Consider the following 12,054-nt stretch of genomic DNA (forward strand, 5'->3'; position numbering starts at 1 on the left):
TATTTTTGAAGTGCTAATCTTTTATTGAGGAGATATTTTTGGAAGATTATCATCAGATTCTATGACCCAGATGGACACATGTCCTATTTCAGATTTTATTGTACAGAAACATTTGGTTTCTTATGTCATTTCAATATTTTAATCATAAAACGATAGGACATTTTATTTTCCCTATATTAACACGTGGCACCACATCAAATGAGGAACTAACACGTGTTTCCCTACACACAAAGCACAATTTTATCCAATTACCAGATAGCACGTGTGACCTCCAAGCCGTTAATCCTGAATTTTATTTAAACGCTTGCAGTCTCGCTCACAACTCCCATAATAAGCTCTGCCAAATTTTTTTCCCACCATCTCAAAATATGAATAAGGCTATTAAACGGGCCTACCCTTGCCCAACGGGTCACGAATCAGATTCAGAGGCGGCGCCGGAATCAAGGATCCTTAACGAAGAGATCTTGTTGCTGGTGTTCGGATACATAAAATGGGACCTGAAAACGGTTTGTGCCACCGCGAGAGTAAGCCGTAAGTTTCGAGCGGTATCGAAGAGAATACTGTGGCGGGCGATGTGCAACTTCAGGGCTCCGCGTATGGTGGCAGCCTTAAGCCACGGGCTACCAGGATCAAGGATCGGGGGTGGTTGGCACGCGCTGGCAAAGCTGATGTTCTTCTGTTGCGGGTGCCAACCCTCCCCGAACCTCCGGCTTAAGGTGACCCTCCCGGGCCACTTCGTCAACGAGGCCCGATTCTCAAAAACATCGGGCCTCAGTTTCTTGACGAAGCGGTGTCGCGGGGATCTGTTATACGTGAGCGATCCCTGCGAACACCCGATGGGGGAGGGGAAGGACGATTTGGGGATATATAGAGGTGTTTTCCGGGGATTTATGAGGTCTAAAACGAGAGCATGTTTGATAGGGCGGCAAGTACAGTTGGAGGAGCGGGTTCGGTGCCCGTATTGTGGAGCGCGGGTGTGGAGTATGACGTCAGCTAAACTAGTTCCGAAAACAGCGGCGAAGAGATTAGGGACGAATCAAGGTGGGTTAGAGTATTTTGTTTGTATAAATGGTCATATGTATGGAGCATGTTGTCTTGTTCCTTTGACGTCCGATGAGGATGTCATCGACGATGAAAGATACGACGATGATGACGGTGAAATTGACGGTGCCGATCATCACCATAATAACTATAATCATCATCATAGCTCTAATGGTACATTTGGGCCCCAAAACGGAGATCTTTCAAGGTTTTGAAAAAGTCTAAGTTACATTGATAGATAATTTTGTCTTATTAGTGGAGAGTTGTAAAGGACAAATGATATTAGGAGATGCGACCGATCTCAAATTTTGGATATCGTCCTTAACTATTTAGCAAAGTCCATTCACATTTGACTGCAACAATTGATTGGTTTTCAAAAGAGAAATAATTTAAAATAATTTTATTTATTTTATTTGTTGATTATGATTTATGAAGAAGTATTTCATTTTCTTTAAGAATTTTTTTTATTTATTGTATCATTTTGTCCTAAGTGTTCCATCAATTCCTTAAATATTGCTTTAAATTATGGAGTTTATTTTTTTAAGCTATTAAGAAAGTAGATAAATAAAAAGTAAATGTGAGAGAAGACATGTGAGAATCACCTATTATATTCGTAGATGTTATGAGCAAATTTAAAGATACAAATTTGAAAGGAAATTGAGGTGATTTTTTTTTAAGGACATGAGAGTAACGATTTGGTTTTGTGTGTAAGAGTATAAAATAAAGTATTTTTGTTGCAATTTAACAGGACAAAGTCCAAGCTATTATGAGCTAGGCAACCTACAAATGGAAAGAAGAGATATTTTGAGGTTGAGGCTATTATGAACTGATTTTTTAGTGGCATGCTTTTGGAACACGTAATTAATGTTGGAGTCTTTAGTAGGAGCTGATTAATACTACTAAATTACCAATAGTTGGAAGAGGAAAATTAGAGAGAGTTGCGTAAAAGGAGTTCATTTGCGGTTTATCGAAGTCCATGTAGACATGTAGTCGATGTTAACTAGTTGAGGTTGCCAACTACTCCGTTCTTTATACTCTCTTTGCTTCTTTTTCTTTTTTTTATTATTATTTTTATACTTCTACTCCAACGTTACATAATCATATTTCAATTCAGAAACACTATGTATAGAATTGGAGAAATTCCTCAACATTCTTTTCAATATATGATAAAAAAAAATATGGGGTGTCTTGTTTTATTTGTCTCAATCAGTTCTGTAAGAATATCAAAATTTTATAATTTATATTAACGTATTATTTTAGATAACGTACTCTTCCATTGATGTACATTGTACGCAGTGCATGTGCCTAAACACCAATAACATATGCACAATTTCCGTCTCATTTTATCTTATGCTCCGTTTTATTCGCCTTATTTTATCTGAATTTATCTGAACTTATTTTACTTGAAAAAAAATATCTAAAATAAACTTATTATATTTCCGAACTTATTATCCGTATTATATACGGAGTATGAACTTATATGACTTACTTTTTCTGACTCACCCAATCAAAAGAACAAACACCAAAGTCATTACGTCAAATGAACGTACTCTTTGGAGGCAATGGCACAAGTAGGGGTGCAAATGAGCCGAGCCGGTCAATAAACAACTCGAGCTCGGGCTCGTTTAAAGCTCGTTCATGTTCGTTCGTTTATTAAACGAGCCGAGCTTGAACAACTTTTGAAGCTTGCTTAATAAACGAGCTTGAACATGAACATAGGTATGCTCGTTAAATTAAGTTCATGAACAACTCATTCATTTATGTTCATGAACAACTCGTTCATTTATGTTCATGAACAACTCGTTCATTTATGTTCGTGAAAAAGCTCGTCTATATGCATGTTATGTATCATATCGCTTGAGGAGCTGAGTTTTCTGTAGGAGCTAATTTTTATAATGTTATTTAAGATTGTTAATTTAAATTATTAGTTTGTTTATAAAATAAAGTAATGTATTTTAATCTTTATTATTTGATATGATTATAACTTGTAAGATTTTCAAGTGGTCAAAGTCTAAAGCTCGTTTATGAAAGCTCGTTCATGAAAAAAGCTCGTTTATAAACTCGGCTCGATTAATAAATGAGCCGTTCACGAACAGTTCGCGAACACAAAATCTCTTAAACGAACCGAGCTTGAACAAATTTTTGAGCTCGGTTGAAAGCTCGGGCTCGGGCTCGAGCTCGTATAAGTTAAATGAACACGAACATGAATAGGGTAAAGCTCGGCTCGGCTCGGCTCGTTTGCACCCCTAGGCACAAGTCGTTCACGACCTCTACGTACAGTTTCCACATATAACGCACACGGCACAAAGTCATCAAAGTCGAAAGTAGTAGACCAACTCTTTTGTTTCGGGTCATAGCTAGAGCTGTCAAAACAGGTCATCGAGTCGGGTAGGGTCGAGTTATTTCGGATCTCGGGTCATAAACAGGCCCGGTCGTTCCCGACCACTTTATCATTCAGGTGTAGGTCGGATAATTTTTGGATGGGATAATTTTCGGGTTCGTTAAAATTCAGGCCGGGTTTACTCTCGAATACGGGTTAAGATTGAGTCAATAACTGATTTGGTCATCTCAAATATTCACGCATAAAATATTCACTGCATAGGTCGAGCCACTAACCGGTCGGATTAAAATCGGTGATCGATTTTTTTTCTGGTCGGATACAAGTCGGGTTTTGGGTTACCTATTTTACCAAAATTTCGGTTCATGGTCGGTTACGGGTTCGATCAATTCAGATCGGATTAGTTTTTGACCGCTCTAGTCATAAGACACTTTTGATTCGGGTTATGCAGTGTATAGCTGCTCATTTTTCTATTTGGTACCCCTACCATCACATACTCATTAAAGTTCTTATTTAATTATCGTGCAAATAGTAAAGGTAAGCTCATTAGAGAACAGAGGTAGTAAGCTAGCAACATAACTTTAAGATCAAAAGGTCTTGTGCGCACAAGGTGTACAATAAATTTATTGTACACCAAGATAACTTTAACCCTTTCTTTTGTAACTTTAACCTAGTTTTGATTAACTTTTATATTAGTAAAAAAAAATTTGATAGATAAATATTTTAAAGGGTTAAATGATTAATTTTATACATTATTAGTTATTTTGAAGAAATAAGTTTTACTAAATAAAAAAAATTATCACTGGAAAATAGATAACTTTTATATATATATGCTTAACTTTTAAAGATTTTGAGTTAACTTTTACTTCGGTGTACAATATTTATTGTACACGTACCCATTGTAAATAAGAATTTGTGATTTAAGATATCACAAGTACTAAAACAAACTTTGAAAAGAGACCAATTTAAAGATTAGGCAATGTGTATATCTAATCTAAACCAGTGAAAGGGCCTCAACGTAGTTCAAGACCCCTAGAGTATCACTATCATCCCCCGAGTAGCCCTTGTACGGTCCAAAGGCAGCATATTCAATAACTTGGTCATTCTCAAAGTTATAAGAGATCAAATTTCCATGAAAATCTGCAAAGAAAATATGTTTATCATTCGGAATCCCAATAACCCGATACTCCTCATACGTTTTAGTTGCAATTGTGGATACCAACTCCCATGAATCCTCATCACCATATTCTTTCATTATCCACACTTTAACCGTCTCCTTTCTCGAACATGAAACCATCACACCTATAGTCTCCTTTACAACCCAAACACTCATCTCCTCCAACTCACAGTAGTCATCCATGGCATCCTCATCCTCATCCTCATCCTCATTCAATACGCCGACGACGGGAGGTCCACGCATCACGTTGAAGGTTTCACTAGCCATATCAAACACAAGGACACTAAGTTTGTTACCATATATTCTAGGATATTTTTTTACTGCACATGACCAGTGATATTTACCGTTAATGAAGCAATTTGCTGAAAACCCCGAACAGAAATCAATGTACGGAAACCCCAAATATTCTGTAACACCATATTCAAGATTGTGAATGGTTGTCCATGATTCAGTAGCGTTGTTATAAACCCTAACATGCCAACGATCAGTAGGTGGATTATCTCCATTGTAGACCGTTTCGTCCCAGTGGCAAATAACAACTATCTTATAATCATTAATACTATCATCATATCCAAATCCAATCTGAAAACTTTTTGTATCCCTCTCAGTCGCATCAGAAATCGTAGCTGGGAGAATGTGTTTGTAGGATTTAGTACAAGGATTCCAAAGAATAAGGGTACCACCCCATAGATTGAGTCTATCGTTTATGCAATATATACCATTATTTACCGGCCCAAATATTTGGATATCCTTGTCAAAAGGAACACTATCATCATCAATAAATGAAGGAAATTCTAAATCTTGAATCTTTTCCAAGGTTTTATGATCATGTAATGATACGACATGAGTTTGGGTGATTGGGTCTTCGCGGAAACAAAGAAGCTTACTGTTGTTATGTCGCCGAGAGGGGGAGTTGTAGCGGATAATGAAGGAAGTCGTTTTAATTAGAGAATTCCATCTTTTGCAAACACTCTTGAATCGGAGGAGGGATTTTACAGGTAATTTCACCAGAATTTCTATCACTATATCTTCTGGTAAACACGATAGTGTTTTAATTTGTTGCTGCTCTTTTGAAGGTGATTTTTGCTTCATCTTTTTGTTTTGCGAGACTGGTGAATTAGGTTACTAGTGTTTTCCAATTATGATGTAAACGAGTTTTGGAACCAAGGTTAAAATAAATAGTGATATTTTGCTATTCCTTTGAGTATGGACTCCCCCATCATGCATGGTAGATCGTCAATGAATATCTTTAAATATAAAATTTTAATCTGATATTATTTTTAAAGCAACATGCTCTATTACAGCGTCACGTATAACTAATTAAGTGTCAAATAGATATATTAATAATTAGTTAATTATTAATATAGTAACTAGTTTTTGCCCGTACTAATGCGGGAACGTTGGATATTTATTATTGTGTTAGTTATTTTTAATAGTAATTAGTTTTAAGTTCGTGCGATGCGCGATTTTGTACTAATATATTACTCCGTATAAATATAAAACTTATATTACTCCGTATAAATATTAAACCTATAGGAAAATTTGGTAATATTAATCCAACCTTTGACCGATTTTCTTTTATTAAGCCCACCTACGACATATTTTTTAATAATCCCACCTTTACTACCAGCGACTTTTATTTGGCTTAAGCGACCAATAATCGGTGAAAAAGTCAACGAGATGGTGATGAATTGATGATGATGACTGAATATATCGAAAGAGAGTATTGCCACGTAGGGACATATTACCGCCTATAACAGGTTTGTGACCTGTTGGGACCAATAAAAATCATTTGGTAGTAAGGTGGGATTATTAAAAAAAATATGTCATAAGTGGGTTTAATAAAAGAAAATCGGCCAAGGTTGATTTAATATTACCAATTTTTCCAAACTTAATTATATTACTCCGTATAAATATATTATAAATATATTATAAACTATTGATAACGAACTTTTACTAATTTTGTGATAATTGCAACATGGTAATGGTAAAATACAGCTATAAAATAATTTTTTTAACAAAAACAAACAAATACATTCTACGGAGTATTTGTATAGTTTGTTTTCTTCTTTTGCTATACAAAATATTATTTTTCATTTAAATTTTACTCCCTCCGTCTCTTTTTGTTTTTTACGTTTGATGTTTTTCACGCGATTTAACGACTATTTAATATACATTGAGATTCCTCTACTTTTTTTATTTAAACAAGAAAAATTACATTTATTTATAATGTTTTCACTTTTATCAAAAATCTGACATTGGGAAAATGAGAAATATTTAATGTCCAGTGGATTTAATTGGTTAAAATAATATTTGGGCACAAATTTTGATAGAATATTAATGCATTATGTGATAATATAAAAGGAAATGTAAAGAACAAAATGAAACACCCAAAATGGAATACGTAAAAAACAAAAAGAGACGGAGGGAGTAGTATTGTTAGGAACTTTATTTGACAAATGTACTTTATAAAATTATAAATATACGTCATTACAAACATTTATAAATATACGTCATTACAAAACAATATATAGCTTTATAAAATTATGCATGCATCATACCAATAAACTGCATCGAAATTTATATTCATATTGTTTATGCACATTATGCTTACTTGAAATTTCATATAAACAATATATATAATTTTAATCCTAATATAATCATATGGTTATAACATAAGACATTATTTATTAAACGAAATTATTGATATACGGTGTACATAATATGTTTTGCAAATATTATTTAAAAGGTAGTAAATGATAGTTGAGTGGACAATTAAGAGCGAGTTCTATTTTTATTTTTACTGCTTAAACACTTTAAATATTGATTGTTTTGAGGAAAATTAGACAACTTTAATTTGGTGAACATCAAAATCCAAGAGTTGTCTTTGTAAAGGGAGAAATTATTGGTAAATATAAATTTGACTAAACTAGTTTGTCCAATTGGAATGCGCCATATGTTAATTGTACGTCCTAAGACTACATGATAATGAATATCCGATCCCTTTTTAAAAAAAGACATAAAAAATGACTCATCATATCGAGTCTATATTTAAACCTACACGGTAATTTATTAACCAATATTTGTGACTGTAGAATCTAAAATTTAATTTTAATAAATTCATCAAATGTAAACTCGGATTTTTTCCGTGTATTTTGATAGATGATCTAGTTCAGCTACTAAAACAATGATGGTTTAAGAGAATCTAATGGTTAAAAAAATCCAGTAAGAATAATGGTCCACGTTGTGTATAATGTAAAATTGGTTAGATATTTTTTTATCCTTGCATGCGCACAACTACTTTAAAATATAAAACCGAAAGAGAATTGAAGAAAAAATCATATTTACCAAATACGGAGTACAAAAAGAATTAAAAATTTCAAATGGTTTTTTCTTCTTCTAAATTTTCAGTTAGAAAAACTATCATTTTAAAAATACTTGCTCCAAATTTCCCCCCACTCAAAAATAGGTATTGACGTATTGTAGCTTACTTGTACATCCAAAGATTCCAAAAAAAAAAATTAAAATCGTGGATTTGTGCTTATATTTTAAAGTAAAATTGTTATGTGTATTGCCAAATTTAAAAATTCTTAGGTGCATGCGTATGCACTGTGCACCCAAGGTTATTTTTCAAGAGTAAAATAGATTTCTAAATTTGTCTCAAGTGTAACTTAAAATCTAAGCGGCCTAAATAACTGGAGTAAAATAGTTTTCTAAATTTGTCTGAAGTGCAAATTAAAATCTAAGCGGCCTAAAAAGTCATAATAAAATAGATTTCGAATTTGTCTCAAGAGCAAAGTAAAATCTAAGCGGCCTAAAAATCCGGAATATAATAGATTTCCGATCAAGAGCAAATTAAAATCTAAGCGGCTTAAATAGCCGGAGTAAAATAGATTTCCAAATTTGTCTCTAGTACAAATTAAAATCTAAGCAGCCTAAAAAGCCGAAATAAAATAGATTTATGAATTTGTCTCAAGTGCAAATTAATCTAAGCGGCCTAAAAATCCGAAATAAAATAGATTCCCGAATTTGTCTCAAGTGCAAATTAAAATCTAAGCGGCCTGAAAAAACAAAATAAAATAAAAAATATTTTCGAATTTGTCTCAAGTGAAAATTAAAATCTAAGTGGCCTAAAAAGCCGGAATTAAATGATTATTTTCCGAATTTGCCTCAAGAGAAAATTAAAATCTATGCGGCCTAAAAAGTCGGGAATAAAATAGTTTAATTTCCGAATTTGTCTCAAAGAGCAAATTAAAATCTAAGCGGCATATTTTCGCTGAATAAAATTTTCAAATTTTTCTCAAGAAAAAATTTAAATCTAACCTAAAAAGTCGGAATAAAATAAATTTTCGAATTTGTCCCAAGATCAAATTAAAATCTAAGCGGCCTAAAAAGTAGAGGATAAAAACCGAAGGTAAAATCCGAGGATAAAAATCCAAAGGTAAAATCCGAAGGATAAAATCCGAAGCTGAATTCCGAGCTACGGGATAAAATTCCAGCGAAAGTTGATTTTCACTTGGACATAATCAAAATCAAAACTCAACCCATTTTTCAAATAGAATTGGGTCTGGGGTCCTTATTGTTTGGGTGCTAAAATGGGCATACCATTTTAGCCCGAGCTAATGAGTAATGAAACCTACTCAATCCCAATATCACTCATAAGGTTTAAAGGCCTCAAAGGCCCAACAAGGATACTATATATACCCCTCATGGGGCAAGGTAAAAGAGGTCGTTCTCTAACCATATAGAACCCATAATTCGTTCTCTCTCTCTCTCCCCCCAAACTACTCTTAATTATACATCAATTGTATTGACTTGAACGTTGGAGGCTCTGCCTCAGAGACCTCCCCTTGACCCAAAGTTCATCTTGCAGACACCGCACACAACCGAAACTCAAGACACCAAGGACGCTCATACCATCATCATGGTATCGTTTGATACCCGAAACATGTAACAATATTACAATCTCAACAATTAATACCGATTAAATAATATAATAAAAATACTTCGTCAATCTTTAATTTATGTCAATTGAAAAAGGTATTATTGTGGTATACTACATGTGAAAATCTGACAAAAGGTAGAAAATACAATTTTATTTTTACTGCTTGATAAATATCAATCACAACCTTTACGTTTCTAACATTAAATTGGAATTTGAGGTTGTATCATTTGCAAGGTAGGATTGTACCATATATGGACATCTTAACATAACAAAATAGTTAATGTTATATATTAATATCAAATGTATTAAATATTACACTCGTTTCTTTAAGATCGTCATTTTTAAATCTATACTAATATATTAAAAGGTGCTTATGAAAACGTATATGTGTCACGTATACCCCCTTCTTATTACGCCACATCACCGCTAATAAGCATCATGGCATGTTGACAGCCAAAAAAAATCATGTAGCAAGGATCGAACATCAAACCTCATGGATTAAAGTTTCACTTCTTACCATCTTAACTAGCTACAATGTATGTTATATTTTCCAATATAAATGTAAAATACAATCTTTTGAAAATGGACACATTTTTACAAAAAATAAACCCTACTACAAGTAAAACCTGGAACAACGCCTGGGCCACAAACTAGTTAAGTTATTAAATTTCAGAGTTAATAACATTAACGTGTTAAATAAAATGTTGGAAAACAAACAAAAAATGAGATTCTACTAATAATTACTCACTTTATACATCATGTTTTAATCTTTAGGTTTGGTATCATGCATACACAGGATATAACAAATAGTTTATATGTATAAAGGATTCCATTTTCATTACTTAAAAGATGCGAATTACGTTTATCAATAATGTTTTCACTTTTCCCCAAAATTTAACATTAGAGAGTGAGACATTTAATGTATGAGACATTTAATGTCCAATGGAAAAATATGAGAGATTTAATTCCCCAATGAATTTGACTGAATAAAATAATCATTTGGCATGATTTTGACAGAATATTAAGATCATTTACGTTACAATACAAAAGGAGATATTACAAACGTAAAGATAGAAAAAGATGCCCTAAACGAAATACGTAAATAATAACAAGGGACGGAGGGAGTAACATCAAAATATAGCTACAAAATTTTGATCATATCTTAAATAATCAATTGACGAATAAATATATGATCACCTAGTACCAAGAAAATATTACTATCATAAAATTAACTAACACCCATGTAATCATAACAAACCAGTTAATATAATAAGTCTGATAAGCGTATTTCAAACTAGCTAAATAGACTAAAACAAATTTGAAGTGAAATACCTAACTAAGTAAATATTCCTTAAACATCTACTAACGTTTTAATTTTCTACGTTCATTTAAAATGTTACTTATCAGTAGCATAAAGGTATACAAATTGATTTATAAATTTCATAACCACTCCAAAATTGTATTATCATTTTCAACATGCATAGTTGTTCTTATATACCCTAATCTCTTTTTTTTAGCATTCTAATTTTATAGAAATTCCGTGCATTAGCACAGGCACAAACTAGTTTCTTAATAACACACATTTGCTTCATAGGGAAAACAATAAAGGACAAAGTGAATAATACACAAAATATAGCAGTTGGTATAGGAGTTTTATCTTTAAATAACAATTTAATAGAATTTGTGCATTGCACAGGGTAAAATCTAGTTAGTAACTTTTCTGTATTTTTTAGGAGTCACAATTACTACTCCCAGTCGTATTTTTTGGGAGTCACAATTCCATTTTTGGTAACTTTTACATGTCACTCGCTTTTTAGAGCATCAATTATAGCTCCCTCTTAGCCCCCTCTTAAGGAGAGAGAATCTCTAAGAGCTAGCTCTTAAAAAAAATAGGGTAACTCTTAGCTATCTCTTATTTAGAGGTTACTCTTATTTAGAGGTTGATTGGGACATCCTCTAAATAAGAGGTAGCTCTTAGAAATAAGAGGGGGGGTGATGTGGATGATTATGAGATACTTTGCTTGCTTTTTTGACATTTTTGTAAAAAAAAAAAAAAAACAAAACATGTAAATGGTGCTTAAGAGGGAGTAAATAAGAGATAGTGTATTTCTTGAGGTTTTAGATAGATAACTCTTATTAAGAGTGAGTGATGATGTGGATGAAGAGAGATATTAAGAGTGGGCAAATAAGAGTGACCCCTAGTATTGATGCTCTTATATTTCTTTATTGCCAATTGCTCCACTTACATCATTATTATATCAAATTTAACTATACTTACTTAGAACAGTAGCAATAGAAAAAACTTTAACGAGGTTTATTCTCATACCACATCATCATTTTACAAACCTTGATTGTAATGAATCTTCTACCAATAATAGATAAACATATACAAAAGTTTATATAAAGGACCTATTATCCTTCACCTCACTTAAAACAAAAAAATGAAAATCAATACTCCATATGTTTTGCTGTCAAAGCCAAACCACTTACACTTTAATTACCTTTAAATTTTGTAACTTTTCCTAACGATGGTAAAATTTGTCTACAAGCCTC

The 12,054-nt window shown here is 32.8% G+C and overlaps 2 protein-coding genes across 2 annotated transcripts; one reads left to right on the plus strand and one right to left on the minus strand.

Moving 5' to 3' along the window:
- The first annotated feature begins 308 nt into the window (after positions 1 to 308).
- On the plus strand, positions 309 to 1,464 carry LOC110784586 (EID1-like F-box protein 3). Its single transcript, XM_021989037.2, has one exon. The coding sequence runs from the start codon at positions 369 to 371 to the stop codon at positions 1,254 to 1,256; it is 888 nt and encodes a 295-aa protein (XP_021844729.2). The 5' UTR covers positions 309 to 368; the 3' UTR covers positions 1,257 to 1,464.
- A 2,738-nt stretch (positions 1,465 to 4,202) lies between these two features.
- On the minus strand, positions 4,203 to 5,743 carry LOC110784563 (F-box/kelch-repeat protein At3g23880-like). Its single transcript, XM_021989022.2, has one exon. The coding sequence runs from the start codon at positions 5,646 to 5,648 to the stop codon at positions 4,374 to 4,376; it is 1,275 nt and encodes a 424-aa protein (XP_021844714.1). The 5' UTR covers positions 5,649 to 5,743; the 3' UTR covers positions 4,203 to 4,373.
- Between the last annotated feature and the right edge of the window lie 6,311 nt (positions 5,744 to 12,054).

Source organism: Spinacia oleracea, chromosome 5 (assembly GCF_020520425.1).
Source record: "Spinacia oleracea cultivar Varoflay chromosome 5, BTI_SOV_V1, whole genome shotgun sequence".
Lineage (NCBI taxonomy): Eukaryota > Viridiplantae > Streptophyta > Magnoliopsida > Caryophyllales > Amaranthaceae > Spinacia > Spinacia oleracea.